At 46.0% G+C, this 18863-nt stretch overlaps 1 protein-coding gene across 1 annotated transcript; it reads right to left on the bottom strand.

Moving 5' to 3' along the window:
* Positions 1–1349: 1349 nt before the first annotated feature.
* DRGX (dorsal root ganglia homeobox) lies at positions 1350–15280 on the bottom strand. Its single transcript, XM_088528903.1, has 6 exons — positions 15247–15280; positions 13203–13300; positions 13022–13123; positions 10266–10438; positions 9837–9949; positions 1350–1615 (listed from the first exon to the last, which is right to left on the bottom strand). Exons 1-6 carry the CDS (start codon positions 15278–15280, stop codon positions 1350–1352), a joined length of 786 nt encoding a protein of 261 aa, XP_088385029.1.
* Positions 15281–18863: the final 3583 nt, after the last annotated feature.

The raw sequence follows: 18863 nt of genomic DNA, 5'->3' as shown, positions 1-18863 counted from the left end.
CTATTTCCTGAAGTGTCAAGCTTCCATTTGCACTGTGCATATTATCTAATTAAACAAACAAAAAATCAGTAAATGGAACAATCTGCTTTTGGATGGAATAAAAGAATATCCTTCCAAGTTTTATTTTCTCTTTATTAAAAATACAACACGCAAAGAGATATTTGCAATGTTGCAACATAGGATTATTTTGGTTTCTGGTCTTTCTCCAAATGTTTCCAAAATGTCATGGATTCTTTTTTTTTAAGAACTTATTCGAAGGTCAGAGAATGCTGCTAAAATACCCCCAGTTTTGTGCAGATTGACACATAACTGCACACTCCATTAAATATCAACATTACCATTTGAAGCTATGAACACTGCTCTGGAATCACATGTATCTTTTTATCTAACCCAGGGAATGGCAAGTAAGAGACTAAAGTTCACATCAAGACTAGTGCAAGGAATTTATTCACAGGTAAACTGATCTCAGCAATTCTGCAGTGATCTACTTCATGGAAAGTTCAACTTTAAGGGAAGAGAAAGGAGAAGGAAAATTATAATGATTTTCACTCAATTTTCTGTTTCCCTTAAATCTTCTCTGTGGGGAGGACTTGATGGAAGTCAAATGGAAAACAACAGGTGCAGGGAGTATTATATACCAGCATATACACAGGTATACCGTGCGCCCAGCAGAGGAAAAGAGTCCTGGAGGCCTCTCCTTCCTGTGAGCACAAGTCTGCAAGCCCAGCCCTGCTCCCAGCCTGCCATGTCTGTGTGGAAAGAGGATCCGCGCTGCCAGGGTCCTAGGTGAAGGCAAGATGGCCGCTGGTGACAGCGCGCTGACCTGCTGTGGAAGGGCCTGGCGAGGAGCTCAGTGTGTGGCGCCAGCCAGGGCACTCTGCTCTGAACCTGCCCGCAGGCAGAGATCAGCTGTCCCAGGTCCAGACGGGCCAAGGTCTGGCCTACATGGGACACAGCCTCAGCGGTGCTTGGGCCCGGTCTTACTGCTGAGAAAAGCAACCCTGGGGAGTTGTCAAGAGAACTTGAGGACGTGGAGATTGAAAGGGAGCAGGAAAGGCAGCGAGCCCTCCTTTCTGACACTGCTGAGGTGCGAGGGGTCTAAAAACAGTTTCACAGACATTTCCAAACACATATGGTGCCAGTAAATCAGGGGAGTTAATCTACAGAGGTGCAGGAAGAGCAGGGCACAGGGCAGGCAGCTGGAAAGGCTGTTGGCTCTTGCCGTGGGTGCCCAGGTCCCTGGCGGTCCGGTGACATCCAGCTGGCACCGGGCCGCGCCGCACTCTCCCTGTGGCAAGTCCCACCATGGGGTCCTCGCAGCGAGCTGAGGGGCTGGCGCAGGCCCAGCCTCATACACTCTTCTCTCCGTCCATGTGTTCCTTGGCCGGAGAGGGCTGCTTGTCCGGGCTGCCCTCCGGGCTGGGCTTGGCTGGTGGCGCAGGACTGCTGCTGGTGGCCGGCAGGAGGTTAGCGGACTGCAGCACGGCCTCCGAATGCTCCCGCGCCTTCATGCGCAGTGCGGCCACGCTGGCCGTGCGGTTGCTTTGGCAGCCGTACGTGGGCAAGAAGGAGATGCCCATGGGATCGGGGACACAGCACGAGCACAGCGGACTCCCTGGGAGAGAAAGGAGACAAGGTTCTGTCACTGCCACACAACAAGAGGGTCCCACTGGAAAGGGGGCTGAGCTGGCATCTATCCCCTGACCTGGCCAGGATGACTGTCATATGCTGGCCTGACACCCCTACCTTTCCCTTTGTGGAGGGCAAGGATGGAGTAGAGTCTTGCCTGGCGTAACCGCACCTCTCCATAGACCTTCAGTAGGTACAGAGATGTTTGTTAAGTCAGCGCTAGGAGAGTCAGACTCTGTCCTGCTGAGACACAGTCATTGTAGTGGGAAAGGGAATGAATTAGGGCAGCAAATTTGGAAACAAGTAATGAAGTTCCAATCACAGCAAGCCAGACTGAGCCATCTCCCAGTTCCTATCCCAAGCTGCTGCCTTGTGTCTACCAGCAGCCACATGCTGGGGGAGGCCCTGCCCTCCTGTTGCACTGAGGCAGGATGGATCTGGGCCCAGCACTCTCCAGGGCAGGGTGGGACTCCCAGCACTGAGCTGCACCGGGAAGGCTACCACTGAGAGAAACGTGAACATACCCAGGTTGTAACTGTGCAGGAACTAGCCACCTTCTCCCATTTGTCTATGACATACTGGAGTGGAGGCTCATTGGGCAGGATTAACTATCAAACGGTGGTTTTGGACATGCCTGTCAAGCCCCTTGATGCATAATTCTGCTAGTTCTTTGTCTGGCCAAAAGGCAAAGGATCAGATTTGATTTTGCTTGACTAACATATTTTCCTGGAAAGCTTTAGATATTCAGGACAGAAAGGACTGTGAGATCACCTACACAGAGCTGTGAGATAGCACAAGTACTCTCCTGTCACTCGTTGTGAAGAACCAAAGGCAGCACCTTGGGACAAATCGGTTTAGTAACCTGTCTGCTTCTAAATACATTTTTCTTGTCCAGCATAGACTTCATGTGGTAACATAAGGTGGGAATTGTTGAGCAACACCAGATTCCACATCTGAGCTGTATCTAGTCCTGCACAGCTTCTTAGCACGTCCTTGGCTAGGCCCCTGCCAATTCTTGGCATCATATTTACCTGAAGGGGGCTGCTGTACCGTCCCCCATCCCACCTCTGGGCTTGCATACCAATGCCACCTCAAAGACAAGATCCTCCAGAACTGATCCAAGACCACCTAGTGTCACTGACTGTAGTCTGGACTACCAGCAGGAAAGATGGGATAGAGTATCACTACCTGGCACCTGAGGTCTCTCAAGCAGGCAATAAAGATTGATGAATGGATGAAATGGGATGAACAGGATGAAATGGTTCTCTTCTCCATCTAAATGAAAAGGTTTCCATTTACCCCGCTACTGGAAGCAGTCCTTCCCTCACCAGCTCCCTTCTCAAGCTGAAACACTGCAAGATCTTCCTCTAGCTCAGCCTGCGGCATCAGTGGGACCTAAAATGGTTCCCAAACAGGCTCTCCTGGAAGTCCAGGGTCACCAACCTGCAAGACAAGCAGTGTCTTCAAAGAGACACCCTGTACCTAGCATAGGTGGTTCTATCAAATGGAAAAGAGTGTGTACAAAGAGTAGGAAGAAGAGGCAGGGCAGAACAGTTGAACTACCGTTTTGCATTGCTCTCTGATGAGAAATCTGCTGGGTCTGTCTTTCCCAGGGCAAACAAGCTCCACATCCTCTTCTACAAGCTCATCCTTTCCTGCTATGCTACCCCCATGCTACCCCAATAGAAAACAGCCCTGCAGAACACAATTTGACGTGGTGCAATATCTTCCTCTGATCTTTCCAAGCCAAGGACTTGCTTTAATTTCTGCAGTTAATATTTGAGTTAAATGGCTCATGACTAAGTAATGAAACTAATAACCTGCAGGGAGCAGGGATGTTTTCTTTTATACTTCTGCTCTTGGTAGCAATGGGTCAGTACCTGTCTGCTAGGGATGAAGGCAGACAGATGCTTGGTTTTAGGGTGTTAGCAAGACTTCTCTCTAGCAGTTGTTGGACACTAGCAGCTTGCAGGTTCAGGAGAAAATGCTTCTTGCATTTAGAAAACAAAACCTACAAGAAATGAGTTACTGATATAACTAAAAAGTCTGTTACTCTTGTAATACTACTTTGATTGAGCATATGATCACTAAAGCAACATTACCATAGGTCCAGGCATTCACAGGCATCCCCCCCCCCCAGCAAATTTTTACTAAAAGCCTCTTTTTTTTTTTTTTTTTTTTCCTTTTTTAACATTAGGAAGGCTCAGTCGGAAAAATCTGTGGCTGATTTAAACATCAGAGTGCCTCTTTGAGCATGACAGGACAGTTTACAAGAAAATCCATTCAATAAGACAACATACAGTTTTTGCCAATCACATTCGTAAATACATTTTTTTGCCCTGTTGAAATATAGCCACTTCGGGGCTGTTTTAGCAACAAGGGAAGCCCAAGATGTTGGTGCTTGCAGAGGTCTTTCCACTGCAGACACCACACTGTTAGTTTTGTCCGTACTGTTAAGCCTCACTAAGTTATACTCTGGAATCGGGAAGCATAAAGGCCTGTCTGTGCATCGACTGCCTTTGCATTGCTGCCTCTCATGCAAACTGAGCAAGTTTTTCTGATGCAGTTCCCATCCTAGTACCTAACAAACACAGACACCTATCCTGGCAGATGAACAGGAGGTGGGAAGAAGTGTCTTCCCATTTTACAAAAAGCAGCATTTGCCTCCATCCCCTAAAACTAATTTTAATTTCATGGTTAGAAAGGGATAAAATATTTATCAGTCTTCAAAAACAATCTAAGCTCTTTGCTTAATAATTAGACCCAGTGGCTCTGCAACCTGAGGCAGCACAGGTATCTGTGTGGAGACTAGGCTCTCTCTAGTAATAATTCACCCATTAACCATTCATTTAATTTTCACTAAGGTTAAAACACTTGCAAATAACAGCTCACGTGGAAATAAATGTAGAATAACTAGTGTCATTTGCTTCAGGGTCTTGATAGAGTACAGGAGTGTACAATTCAGCCCTGTGTCTTTTTATTGCAAAAGGAGGGATGAATCTACCCTGCAGTTGCCTCTGTCTGTGGGCAGTAAGTCCAGCAAAATCTATCAGACTTTTCTAGCATCAGTAGGGGTTATGTCTCTAGTCCTAGAGCCTGATCCAGCTTCCAATAACATCTCTATCAGTCTTGTAATACTTAAATGGAATTTTACCAGGTTGCTACAATGCAGACAGGGAATAGCTTCCCTTCTTTCAAGAACTTACTGACTCTTGTACACAAAATTAAAATATACAGTCAGATTTCCATTAACTTACAGCAAATTCTGCTGAATTGATCTAAACCTCCTTGTATTCCTATATGAGATCATACTTTAAAGGTTCAGCCTGAACATAAATACTTAATGTAATAAATACAGTCTGAAATATTTGATCCACTTGGCAGTTTAATTGATCTACTACAGAGACTGACAGGAAAATTAAATTAGTTCTGTCTTGTCTCTGCCAACATCACATTTCAATAGTAACAATATTTGATCCAGAACTTTTGTTGTGGATCCTTTTGTGCAGTTCTAAGGTTCAGCTTCAGCTTAGGAGAGTGAAATGGAAAGTCCATATTGATCCATGAGTACTTAAAATATGCATTTTGTATTTCAACTCAACAGTTTAAAGAATTTAATAGATGGTCTTTCCAAAAGACAAAACCCCAATTCCCTTCCTCTTGCAGTTTTTGTGTTTATCAGTGTTTGATGTGATCAGCTGAATGCAATTCCTCACCATTTATGTGACACTCCCAGGAAACCCCTGCCCAGTTAAGGTTCATCGGCCTAATCAAGATTTGGTTTGGGGGAACAGTCCAGTACCCACTTCCTTTGTGTGTCTCAGGTGCTTCCACCCTCTAGGAGTTCTGATATCTGGGTATTCCCTAACCCTTGTTGCAGAGACTGAAAATATACCTGTGAGGTAGGGCAGTGCCAGAGCTGGGGACTTGTGGTGCTGGAATTTTAGCGGCAAGCTAAAGAAATGTGTCAAATTCTCTGAAGTCACAGTAGCAAGTAAACGAAGAGATATGTATTTGCCAAACAGAACCCCCTTGCTATATTTGCTCTATTACATAGCTTTCCCAAGGTTACACAGTGAGAAAGGTCAGTAAATCCATCATCAAGTACTAATGAATGACAGAGACAATAAGGAACCCAAAGAGTTTTAATTCCATCCCCCAGTCATACGGTAAACCATGGTGCTTCATTTCAGTAAACACTAGTTCAAGGGTAAGTAGGGTCCTTGAATGCTTCTTTTGCAGCCTGTCTCTAACTCAATGACGTTGGGTAAACTCTCTTCGTCTTTCCATAATAGAGATTGAAATGTAATGGATGGACAGTTCTGATTTTTTTTCCTGGATACTGCAATTAAGGCTCCCTAATATGAACAACAGCAACCACAGCAGCAACAAACCATAAAAGAGCCTAATCAATGGGGCCCCGGAATATCCACTTTGATGTGCGTAATGCAATCCTGCCTTTCTATCAGTAGCGTGGAGCTGCTGTGAAAACCAAGTGAGCTATAACTTGCACAGAGCAGAGCTCTGGGTGAATTATGAAAGTAATTCCCCGGCAAGTGTAATTATTTCTCTCCTCATACACAGCACTTTGAATCATGGGGGCTGGGGAAATTTGAGCGGAATGTGACAGATACCTCCTGGCCTCAGCCACCAGAACAGTGGAACGCTTCCGCTAAAAACCGGAGATTCTTGTTTACACCCATTAATAACGTTTCTACATTAATGAATTGCATTCATGCTGTCATCCATTAAGAAGGTACTTTGAGGTCTCTCTCTGTGCAGAACACTAGCTTCTCCTGATGACTCTATTGTTATACAGCCCATAAATAAAACAAGTATTTTCCCTGCATATTTGAGGTCTGCAATTAAATCTACTAAATGGACTGCAGATGCATGGTTTACAGTAAGTGATTCATCTTGGAAGATCATGGAAATGTCCAAGTCACCACAATGAAGTAGCACAGTTGTCAAATTAGCACAATTTCAGACCGTAACAAACACCAGAAATTTCATATATATGAGTCAAACTTCTTCCTGACTTCGGCCAGCAGTGAAAAATTAAAATCCAGAAATAGGAAGGCCTGCATCTCATAGGAATTATGATTTTATGGTTGTTTTTCTAGAGACAGGCTCAACTTCCTGAAAGAACAGTATGTAATGGGGTAATATGGTGATTAAGAATTGCTTGATACTAAGTATAGCCTCTGACATGAAAATCTTAGGAAAGGGAGATGACTTAAGGGAAGGAAAAGATCTGTTATGTTATTGAAGAGAAAATATTGGACAGAAACAGATAGAAATTGTCCAGTGGTGATATACTTTTCTCTGGGACAGTCTATGGTCTGAATTACAGTTCTGATCTCTGTTGTACAGATGGCCTGTTTTCTTCAAAGAGCATCCTATCATAGTAATGCCATTTCGTTAAGAAAAAAAAAATATATCGGTCTCAGAGACAGACGGGTTCATAGGGCATATTGCCTAGGGAGAAGAGTTTGCTTCTGTCGCCTGTGCAAACCTCGCCTCATGCTCCAACACTATTCCTCATTTACGTGGAAGTAGCACACGCAGGACTCAGATCAGTGCTGCACGTTGAAGACTTGCAAAGCCACAGGAAGCATGAAGCGAGCTTGCAGCGCAGAGCCTTTCCAAAAGCAAAGCTGCAGCTTCAAACCCTGCCCTATGCCAGGCTGTTAGGAGATTTCATGTCTCTGCTGGACTGACTTCATCTGGAAAAGTAAATTTATTCTATCCTTGTGCTACAAAGTAGATCCGGATAACATGTGCCCTAGATACTTTATACAGCCCTGGAAATCTGGGGCTGGAGCCAAGCAATCAACCTCAGAGAAAGCAAAGTACTGGTTTACATACATATGAGAGAATTCTCAGGTGGCACAGTGAAAATGGCCCATAAGAGCCTAAAATAATTGTTAATTAGTTACATCATCATCAACACTTGTTATTTACTGTATAGATTTTAATTGTCTCCTTCTAAAAGCATCAGTCAAATATTATTCACTGCCATGAACAAAGCGTTGGCTCACTAGCTCTACAAAGCAAATCTTGTCTCCTGAAAAGAACAAGCCAACAACCTAAACTTCCCAGTGGTGTCTGATGCACCAGCGGCACCCATTTGCCTGCAGGCATCTGTCACTGTCTTACTGAAGCTTACAATTCACTTTACCAGCCAGGATTGCTCTCCCAAGGATGAGAATAAATATCTTTTTACAGGACTCATATAGATGGCCTCACTTATAACTTGCATAGAAGAAAGCTGGAGTTTTGAAAATCACAATGCACTACATTATCCCAGTCCCCTTGCATATAACTAGAGATTCCTAGTGCCAGAGAGGAAATATAAACCAGGCATTTCTGCCCTGGCAAACTGGGCAATGAATATTCAGACAGATTTTTCTGATACCTGACCATTTTTATTCAAATTGAGGGGAGAAAAAAAAAAAAGTCATTATATTTGGGAATAATTTTCAGGGACATAGCCTTTCAGCCTGTGCAACTGCCTATCTAATGAGCTTCACCACAAGAGCCACAAGAGATTCAGGAATAATATCCCCCCTGCCCTTAGTTGTAAAACTTAAATATAGCAAAAAGGAGCAAATAATTATTATTTCAATTTAGGGGATGAGCAGTAAAATCGCGTGGAAAAAAAAATCTGGGGGTCATCCAAATAAATAAAACTAAAAAACCTTCATAACAGATTTTTCAGGCCAAATAAAACATTTCATTCTGCTTGGCTTTGTTTTATTAGGATTATTTTCCTCAAAATTGCACTAAATTTAAAAATGAAGCAAGCAAGTATAAAGTGTTAAGATATTTACTTTTGCAAATGCTTAACTGCAATGCTTTAAGAAAGAAATAGTCCTTACTTCCAGTGAAACTATTCACTGAACTCAACTCTGTTTCCAAATCATTCAACCTTTCTGAAAACACATTTCTCTCTCAATAATGTCTTTGTCTAATTCATTTCACCTGGATCTACTCCAGAGAGGTTGTTTCTGTCTGATGAAATAAGAAGAAATCTTCTGGTCCAAGACCTCCTGGCCACAAGGCAGAGATCTACAGGACACATGCAATACAAGAGCCACTGCCCACAGGGTCCAGGCAGAGAGTCGTGCTTCAAGTTTTATGGGTTTTCTTGATTCAAAATCCTTATTCCTCACCCACCAGGATGGCTATGCTACAGCAAACATGCTATGTTTGGCTTCTACTCTTTCAGAAAGGCAGGAGGATGGGGGCAGGACAGCAGACAATACAGAACTCAGCAGTTGCAAACCTTTCTTTCAGGAATATACTTTGGCCATGATGATTTCCCTTGGGAAATACATGTGAGACTATGAGGTATGTCAGAAAACATAGGCAGATATAAAAACATATTTACATTCATAGAGGATGGTCTTAAACTTTGGGAAGCTTTCCTCACAAAATACGTGATACACTGGGACATTCAGTAAATAGGTGTGCTGCATTGTGCATGGCAGTGGTATGAGATTTTGCATCCTATAAATCTATAAATTGAATTCATCCTGCTTACACCCTTAGACTTACAAATTGTTAGATGAGGAGCAACTAATGGATAAGCTGGTGATTTATTTTTAAAAGATGCATACCACTGCTTTTTGGGCACTTAAAGGAGTATGGGTACTGGATGTACCCTCTTGATGCTTGGCTCGCATGAAATGAGGAATTGCTTTGTATACTCCTTATCCCCACATACACGCTTTATTCACGATCTCGGGAAGTCCTGCCATTGAGGAGGGGAAAGCGCTGCCGTCGAGCAGAGATCCATCGTGCGAAGGCAAAGAGCGGATGAGGCACCAGCAATGGTGCCAGGTAATGCATAATGCAAAAGGATGTGTATAACTAATTTATTAGTATAAATTTGACTCTAAAAAGAAAGAAGTACATGTGAAATAAATGTTAAAGAATCAAACCCTACCTGCCTTACTCCTAGAGACAAACCTTGACTTCGCTAACCCCAACGGGGTGGGATTTGCCCCAAACGATGCTACTGTTCACAGCAGCTGATTCACTCCTGAACCTGCAACATCGCGCAACCAGTGCCCCTACTGCCAGTCCCGACAGAAGGATCCATCCTTTCCTACAGGCTTCTCCACTGGCATGACTGGGCACACACCCTCAGCTTGACAGGGATGCACCCCAGCTCGTCACCAAAGTTAAACCAAGCCACTTACCTTTTAGCGAGGCGACGTGGGACAAAGCTTGTGCGTAGGTGGCTGTGTTGAGAAGAGTCCCCGGCAGGCAGGAGGGGAAGAAGGGTCCGGTAGGACCAACCGCTCGACTCAGGCTGGAGGAGAAGAGAAAATGGCTTGCAAAAACAGAACTAGCGGATTCAAGACAGTGCATGTGTGGGAACACAAATGTATAATCGTGTCATGATCACAGGCTCCATGGGAGCAGAACCTGGCTAAACATTAGCCTCCCAGAGCCACTAGCATCCCTGCAGGAAGCACTTTTGCCCATAAGTTGCAAGAGAGATACTTCATCTTCTCATGATTTGAGCTGTACCTGAAAATGTCAGGTCTCAGCCTGGCATGAAGCAAGTCTGTGTTTGTGCATGTTCACATTCAGAAAGAGGTGCTTGATACACGCATTACCCTTACCTCTGCTGGATCTCCAGATTCTCTTTTTTATTCCTGGTTTGATCTGCTGGAGAAGGGGAATTTAAATTCCTCACAGGAGGAGCCACCTCGGCCATTGCTTCCTTGGAGCCTTCCTGGTCGGAGGTGCCTCTCTCTGTTTTCCTCCATTTGGCTCTTCGGTTCTGGAACCATACCTGGAGCAGCAGAGCAGTCAGTGCTGAACACCGTGTTTAGCTGGTCACAAAGCAGGGAAACTGTTCACAAGCTGCTGATCTTGGGAAATCAGTCATTTTGAAACTCGGTAAAATTTTCCTGTTACATATTTTGTGTCCTCAGCGTTATTTTGCTCGGGCCTTAAGAATACACTCGTATCTGCAGCATTTCTGTGTCTGAAGTATTTCTGTGTCTAAAGACATCCTTTTGGATGTCTTGGCATGTTAAGAAAAAATCCAAGCCTCTGATGTTACTGTATCAATTAGCAAAGCATTTAAGCCTATTTTTACCTTATGCACACATCTATCATTCATTTCTTTGTTTTAATACATATTTAAGTATCTTCTGTATAGGGACAGAATTATGTATCTAGGTACTCTATAGGAATCGTGTGTAAATCTTTAAATGAGCTCCTGCTAGAACTAGAGGGATCAAGACTGAAAAGCCGGGCATTAGGGTGTCTTGGCCATCCCATCCTCAGTGCGGTGGGAGGTGAAACTGCTGCTGCCCTTGGACGTGTTGGCCAGGCCAACATTTAGCGACTCAAGGAGGAGTAGGTACTAATCTTGGAAGACCTTTCTGCAGTCTAATAAATGTTACTTTTCAAAACTTATTTTTCTTTCATATACAACACAAAAATTCATGTTCTTTAGGCCTAGCACTTCTGGGTTTTTTTTTGTTTTGTTTTGTTTTTCCCCTCTCATTTACCTTGGGGCTGATGCTCTGAAAGCACCTTATTGAGGTGGAAAATACCAAGCTTCCCTTGAGGTTAGGAAATCCACATTTTAATACATGACTTCAAGTACAGGCAAGATTGTTATTATTATTATTCCCCTCCTACAACTCCATTTTTAGTTAGCTGCCTTTTAATTGCATGTATCAGCAAATGTTGAATAATGATTTTATCTATATTCTAAATTTAGAGCAGTTAAATGCAAAGCAAAATGCAGACACTTTCTTGCGTCTTAATTGAATGAAGGTCACAGCTATAACAACATTTAATTGAGCTATTTTTCATTATCATATTTTAATGACTTTGCACTGACAGTTCGCCTGCTTCTGAGGAAAGAGCATGATGAAGTCGTTTATTTCCCTATTTAGTTATTGTTTGACAACATCATCTTCGATTAAGACTCTGCTTTATAGCACATTAATCATATTTGAATGAGCAAGGGGTATAAATGTAAACATATCTCCCATCCTCTGTGTTTCCCCATGTCCCTGCATGAAAGCAGGCTAAACAAATGCTTGCATCTATTGTCTGTTTGCATAATAGCCAACAAGGCTAAACACCAGTCCTCAGCAACCTAATTGTCACCACCCCTATCTCACCCTTGCACCTTTCAGAAAGAAGTTATGATCTTCCTCTTCTGAATGCTCAATAATTGTCCCATTTATCTCAATTTGCAGTTCAGTCTTTAGGCACCAATAGCCAAAATGGCATTTTTTATTATTTTTAAGCCAGTACCTACAATGCACCAGCAAAAGGAGATTTTCATTCCCAAATAATAATCAGTTTAATTTGCCTGCGTATGACCAATGATTCATGTTCAGATTTAATAATCAGGATTGCATAATCTGATTATAGGAGAAATAATTTGTTTACAATCCCCAATTTACTGTGGTGAATTCCATTATCTCTCTTCAGCCATTGGGTTTTAAGAGATACTAACATGACCCTAGGGAACAAAAGGCAAGCTATTATATTTCCTACAATTAGATCTTTGCATAGTCTTAACCCCGAGCACCCAAATAAATAAATAAGTAAATAAAAATACAGAAACGGCATGAAGAAAACACTGTAAATATAATGAATAATAGCGTTCAAAAATTGCTTGCAAATCAGCAGCGGATGCCTGCAGAGCTATATGGATCCATCTCTTACAACTGCAGGACTGCTGTTCTTAGCATCTTGGAGACCTTTGAATAAGGTTAATTGCTGGATGTGGAAAAACAAATACTTGGATCACAAAAAAAAAGAGAGAAGAAAGGAAAGTGGGGAGAAGAAAGCTATTGTGGGCAGTGGCACTTCTTGGATCATGGTTGATGTGTGGGAATTAGTGTGCAGGCTCCATAGTTGTCTAAATTAGGCTTTTGGAAAGTAGGCAAAGGGGAGAAAAGTTGAGGGCGTGCGGAGGATTCTTCCTGGCAGCTGGGCTCCCTGCAGCTGACTAACCCCCCTGCTTGACAGTGGCCATAGCGGCTTTGGAGAATCTCGTCTCAGCTCTTTTCTCTGCACCCCCCTGCTCCAAAAGCAAGGAAATGGATGTGCATTGATGTAATTTAGTACCTTGGAGACGCGGACAAATTAGTGTAGAACATTATCACTAGTTAATTATGAATGACCGATTAATCAACCTAATCTAATATTCCACATTATGTTGATGTTATTAAAGTGCATCATGAAAATGACAGATCGTCTTCATTTGCGTTCTTTGGCCAAATGTGCACTCTGCAGTCGTGATGTCAAAAAAAAAAAAAAAAGGAAAAAAGGAAAGAAAGAAAGAAAGAAAAAGGAAAAAGTTTGCCGGTTTGAATACCCCAGAGTTAAATAATTTGCGTACCTGCACCCGGGCCTCCGTGAGGTTGATTTTCATGGCCAGCTCCTCCCTGGTGAACACATCGGGGTAGTGGGTTTGGGCAAAAACGGCTTCGAGGGCCTCGAGCTGGAGGGGGAGAGCGGAGCGGGGTGAGGGCCGAGGGCGGCGGGGCCGGCAGCGCGGGCCGGCAGCGCGCGGCTCCTACCTGCTGCAGGGTGAACGTGGTTCGGTTGCGGCGCTGCTTCCTGCGCAAGAAGCCGTCGTCGAAGTCTCCGGCGGAGGGAGCCGCGAAGGGCGCCGCGCCTGCGGGCGGCAGCGCGTCAGGGCCGCGCGGGACGGAGCGGGGCCGGCGGCCGGCGACAAGGGACGGGGCGGGTGTCCCAGCGCCCCGGGCGGCTCGGGACGGCGACGGGGAGCCCCTGCCCCCGCTCGCTGCTCGGCCCATCGCCCGCCGGGACACCCCGCCCGCCAAAGGGAGGTTTTCGGCTCATTTATTTTTTAAGAGGGCGAAGAGACAAGCCCGTGGCTGAGGCGGGAGTAAAAGTAACCGCTGGAAGCTGGAAGTTTTTCTCGGTAGGATCTCGGGGGAGAGGGGACAGCCCGCGGGGCTGCACGCAGGGCCCCCTGCCCCCTCAGCTCTCCGAACTAAGCATCACTATACCCTGCCACGGGTGCGTCGCCTTCTTTTTTGTTTACTGACAATATAGGGTGAAAAAAAAAGTCACAACTAAACAGCAAAGCCCCCCAAACAGCGCCATGGACCCGGGACCGTCCTGCGGAGCGGTGGAGTGCGCCGCGACACGGTGCTTGTCTGGCAGCGACATTTGGGAAGTAAATCCTGTCCCCCATCCCGCCTGGCACATATGGGATAGCCCTGGAAAGGGCGAATTACGGAGTAAAATGATGTCCTGCTCACTTCGAGGGGCCACTCACTTCACCCGGGGGCACCCAGAGCTGCCCGAAAGGGGCTGTTCTGCGGCTGCTGCTTGGGGGAGTTGTTTGCTTCCTCCCCACCTCCCCCCTCCCCCCCCTTTTTTTTTTTTTTTTTTTTTTTTTTTCTCCTTCTTTTTTGCCTCCTTTTCCACTCAGGCCGCCCCGCGCCGAGCGGCTGCCCCAGGGCCGCCCTTCCGCGCCGGCCGCTGCGGCCAGGGAAGGCGCTGCCGGCCTGAGAGGCGACCCTGACCGTGGGACAGAACTCGGCCCCAAACCGAAATCATCCATGAAGAAAAAGCCGCCCAAAAAAGCGCGTTTCGAGCTCTCTGCCCAAAACTAGAGGACGAAGCCGCCGGGCAGCGGGGCGCAGCGGGGACCCGGCTCGGCCCCAGGCCGCTGCTCGGGGCAGGGGACAATTTCCCCCGGGCTGCGGCGCGTTAGGACGCGGGAGGCTCTGGCGCGGGGGAGCAGCCACCCCAGGGCCCCTCTCGCGGCCCGGCCCGGCGGGGAAGCCCCGGGCTCGGCGGCGGGGCCCGGGCAGCGCGTGGGACGGCCCGGCCCGGCCCGGCCCGGCAGCCGAGCTGGACGGCGGGGACTGGGCTGGTCCCCGCGCAGCGCTGCGAGCGGTGCGCGGGGCCCTACGCGTGTGCACGGTGACCCGCGCAGACCCCGGCTGCTGCCGTTAAAAAAAAATAAACATTTTTTTTAAAGAAAATCAAAGGAAAACCAAATCATTTCTTTCTTTTTTTTTCCCCTCTCTTTTTGTTTTCATCGCCTTTCCTCCCTCCGCCCGCAGAATGTTCGTAAAATAACATTAAAGATTTATGCGGTCCCTTTGCTGGAGGGAGGAGGCGTGACCACGAACTGAAAGTGTCCCGATTAGAGCCATGACACCAACATCTGTGCTGGGAGGGGAGAAAAGCTTCTCTTTCGTAGCCCGAGGCTCAACGGCGCGATCGCTATCCACAGAGGGGAGGCAGGTGGCAAAACGACGGGGAGGGGGGTGTAAAAACGAGGCCTTTCCAACAAGAATCAAATTAGAAAACAACAACAACAGCAAAAAAAATGCCATCCTTCTTTCCATCCTGTGACAATAGCAGGAATAGCTGGGGGCGGGAGGGGGGGGTGGAAATAGGGTTGCGGGGTTTTTTTCCTTTGAAAAAGGCGATGCGCTTTTATATCGAGTTAATCTCTCTGTAGGTCTGGGCTTTACCTCGGCGTGTGTCGGTCCCCGCGCGCGCGAGGGCCCCGAGAAGCGCTGCCCCCCGGTGCGCGGCGCCCAGCCCGAGCCGCGCGGCCCCGCGGGCCTCACTCACCGTCCAGCTGCGGCGGGCAGTGGAAGTAGAACATGGCCCCGCGGCCGCGCAGCGGGCACCTGCGGACACGGAGAGACGGGCAGCGGGGCGGGGAGCGCGTGAATGAGCAGAAGAGAGAAACTCCCCGATCATCCCAGAGCCCATCCCAAAGGAGGCAGAGAAAACTGTGCCTCGCGCTGCGGGCGTCGCGCGGAACAAGCCAAAGGCGGAGAACTCCGCGATGGCTGCACGAGTATCAGAATCAGCAAAAGTTCGTTGCTGATATTCCCGCTCCTGCCCCCCTCCCCAAATAGTAGATAATATCTGCCTGCTCTCCATCCCTCTATCCCTCCATCTACTCACTCATCAATCTATTCATCCGTCCATCTAGCTATTATCTCAACTATTCCCTTCCAGATAAAATAATTGCAAAAAGAAAGAAAGAAAAAGTCTTAGAACCTAAGAGCAAAGAACTGACTGCTTAAAGAAAAAAAAAAAAAAACCGACAACAACAACAAAACCCTATTATTCCTAAATTAAATAGTCATAAAACCTAAAAGCTGCCTTCCTTTTAAAACATCCACACACAGAGAGCTGCGTTCAGGTTGGAAAACAATGTCCTCGGCAAAAAAAAAAAAGAAAAAAAAAAAAAGAAAAAAAAGTCAAATATATATGCAATTATATCAGATATCCAGAAGGCAAATAAAAATAATAATCCATACCTAAGACGATGTACAATCACCAGTAAAGTTTGGGGTATTTTGCGCTGGAATAAGGCGCTGAGGGTTGCTGGCTGTGGAGACAGAAGGGCTCTGTGGAGTTCTGGAAGTGGCCAGATGTCTTTATATCTGTCTACAGCATGCTCTGCCTCTCAGCACTTGCCTTTATAATCTCACGCATAATTGGCCTTAATCTGATTATTTCCAGCGCTGTCTACAGTGAGTAACTTGGATAGGTCTATTGGGCCCTACAAATGGCCCACGTGGTGCGTGGTGGAGGAAAAAAAAAAAAAAAAAGTAGAAGAAAAGGAAAACCCGTCATTTCTCAGCAAACATCGGGAATGCGAACAGCACCAACAACCCCCCTGTATTTGGGCGCATTTGGCGCTCCGGGGCTCGGCGCGGCCCGTTGCGTGCCGCCGAGCCGAGCCGAACCGAGCCGAACCGAACCGCGCCGCGCCGCCCGGCCCCGCGCCGGCTGATCGCCGCCGGCTGGGTCTGGGGGGCCGCTTTGCCCCGCCGGGGCTTTCCAAGCGCTCGTACCGAAGCAAAGTTTGATTTTGTTCACAGCGAGGGGTCCCTGGATTTATGCTCGCTTCCCGTCTGCAAATGATATGCGGCGGGACCCTTCGCAATTACTTTTAAAATGCATTCGAGACGGAGGCTCAGCGGAGAGAGATGGCCCTTGCCTCAGCCCGGGTGAAAATTAGACTTTAAAGTACCCAGATGAAATTTTCAAGTCAGGGACGCGGGATTGGATCAAATCACATAAACTGCAAAAAAAGCAAGTATAATGGCGCATAATTGGTTCTGTAATAGCATTACACAAGGATAATAGCCTGTTATGGCCCCCTGCACATTAAGTGCTTCCCTGGCGTAAAGCCTTTATGATATTAAAGGGGGAATATAATGATATTTTGGTTATTAAATGCGTGTAATTAATTTATGCACCACTGAAAATAAAGTTGGTATTATGACCCACTCAAGATGCATCAGAAGATGTAAGTCAGACAACTGTTGATAAGTTCTGGTGTCTATGTTACGTCTAGACTGCTGATTTTATTTTGGAACAATTGCTTCTCCGGCAGACTACACAAATTTAATATTTTATAAACATTCTAATGTTCTGTGCAGGAAGGGCGAGCAAATCTACACAGGCTCTCTTAGATCTAATGGGAGTTTAAAGACATAGCACATTCATACCAGAGCAAAGGAGAGGGATACAGAGAATACAGGTGCAGCAATAGATAGAGATTTTTAAAAGAGGATGTATTTGGAAAGTTATTCTGTGTATATAATCTCATTAAATAAACACTAATAAACCTTAGGAATATCACCTGCTCTGTTGCCTCTTTCACTAGGAAAGGATGGGCAAATCTCCCTAATGCATACCCAAGCATAAAGTATGTTTCAGTCTTAACAAGCATTATTTCAGCAAAGCAAGGCAGAAATTAATCATATCAGAGGTGCAGAGATCTTATCCATTCCTTTACAATTTTAGCACAATAGTGATTTAGAAGCTGCATTCAAACTTGTACATGTATACACATATATGTATTCATATAAACACTTTAGGAAAAGCACCCTTTAGCAAGAGATATTGACTTACCACCCAGGCAAGTCTCTGTACAGAAAAGTGAAATATGAATCGAGGTGGCATTTACAGCATCATTTAAACCCATGTCTTGAATCCAGTTATACTCCTTAAAATAGCAGCACAAGCTCTAGGTCAATCTACTTTAAAAAGAAGAAAATATTGGGGTGCTATCTGTGTCGTCCCCTATCAGCCTCTGCTTCCAGACCTTTAAAATCTATGCAGGACCAGCTCTGCAGGATCTCTTTGCACAGAGGCAGATGAGCCTTTCCCTTTCTCTCTGACGTCGGGTGGAGAGAGGGGGAGAGAGAGACTGAGAGTGTTTTATCATAAAACCCCCTAATAAAATAATAATAACTTCATTATGGCGCTCTCAGGCCTTGCTCTAGTCAGGGGGCTGCATTGCACTTTTGGCTCTGAGACTCACTTTCCCCAGCAGTTTGAAGCCTGCAAGTTCAGCGTATTCCGGGAGGCAAAGAGGGTGAAATGGAGTGCGGGGAAGTGCTCCAAGTCGCTGCTTTTTAAATAGAAGCACAAGGACCCTGAGCCGGGCAAGGCTCAACTTTTCCAGGGAGCAGCAGCTGCAAAGCAAGGAGAGAGCTAAGTAATATATCCCCCCTACTCCTCGCCATTTCAGCGCCTGTTTAATTTAATGCACGAAGCGCGCAGTTGACATAATTAAAAGTTAGCTCGGCGGGGCCCGGCCGCGGCTGCCGCCGCCCGGGGCGGCGCGTTCAGCACCGCGGAGAGCGACCGCGGAGCCGCCTCCGCGCCCGGCCCGGCCCGGGTCTAACGTCCCTGCCCGCGGGGGCAGCTGTGCCGCATCTCCGTAGTAGCCCCTCTCGTCCAGTTACCGAAGGGCCTCTTAAAAGACAACGGTGAAGCATTAAATAACATGCAGAGGTGAGCGACATCTCGTTAAAAATAAATAAATAAATAAAAATCAAAGTGCTTAAAGTCTCCCTCTCACATCCACTCACACATACTGATGTTAGTCATCGCTACTAGGTCTGCAAAGGAGAGTCTAAGTAAAATACAATCCTGGGTAGACTTTCGCCTGCTTGCCATGTATCTGAAAGCAAAATTGTTTCTTTGCTGCACACACAAATGCATCTCATTTTTTTCTCCTATAACAGTAAAATTTTAGGATCCAGCAGATGAGCAAAATCACCGAATGGGCATTTCCCTTTCAGGGCTTCAGCTCTGAGGGTTTGTCTGCAAACCACAAGAGACTCTGAATGGCTCAAGTTTGAATAAAAGGCTTATGTAGCTTTTCTTGTCTAAACACTCCCTTTCCTGTGATTCCCGGTATCTGACACCCCCTC

The sequence above is a fragment of the Tinamus guttatus genome, unplaced genomic scaffold, assembly GCF_059628265.1.
Source record: "Tinamus guttatus ecotype Peru unplaced genomic scaffold, ASM5962826v1 Tinamus_guttatus_pri_ptg000314l, whole genome shotgun sequence".
Classification (NCBI taxonomy): Eukaryota; Metazoa; Chordata; class Aves; order Tinamiformes; family Tinamidae; genus Tinamus; species Tinamus guttatus.
The sequence above is the reverse complement of the archived record's forward strand: the minus strand, read 5'-3'. Positions and strand labels throughout refer to the sequence as shown.

Excerpts from the sequence above, each read along its gene's own strand:
- DRGX (XM_088528903.1), bottom strand. The coding sequence starts at position 15,280 with ATGTTCTACTTCCACTGCCCGCCGCAGCTGGACG. Across the intron at positions 13,301-15,246 it reads CTGCCCGCCGCAGCTGGACG|GCGCGGCGCCCTTCGCGGCT; the intron begins GTGAGTGAGGCC and ends TGCCGCCCGCAG. Across the intron at positions 10,439-13,021 it reads TCACGGAGGCCCGGGTGCAG|GTATGGTTCCAGAACCGAAG; the intron begins GTACGCAAATTA and ends CTGCTGCTCCAG.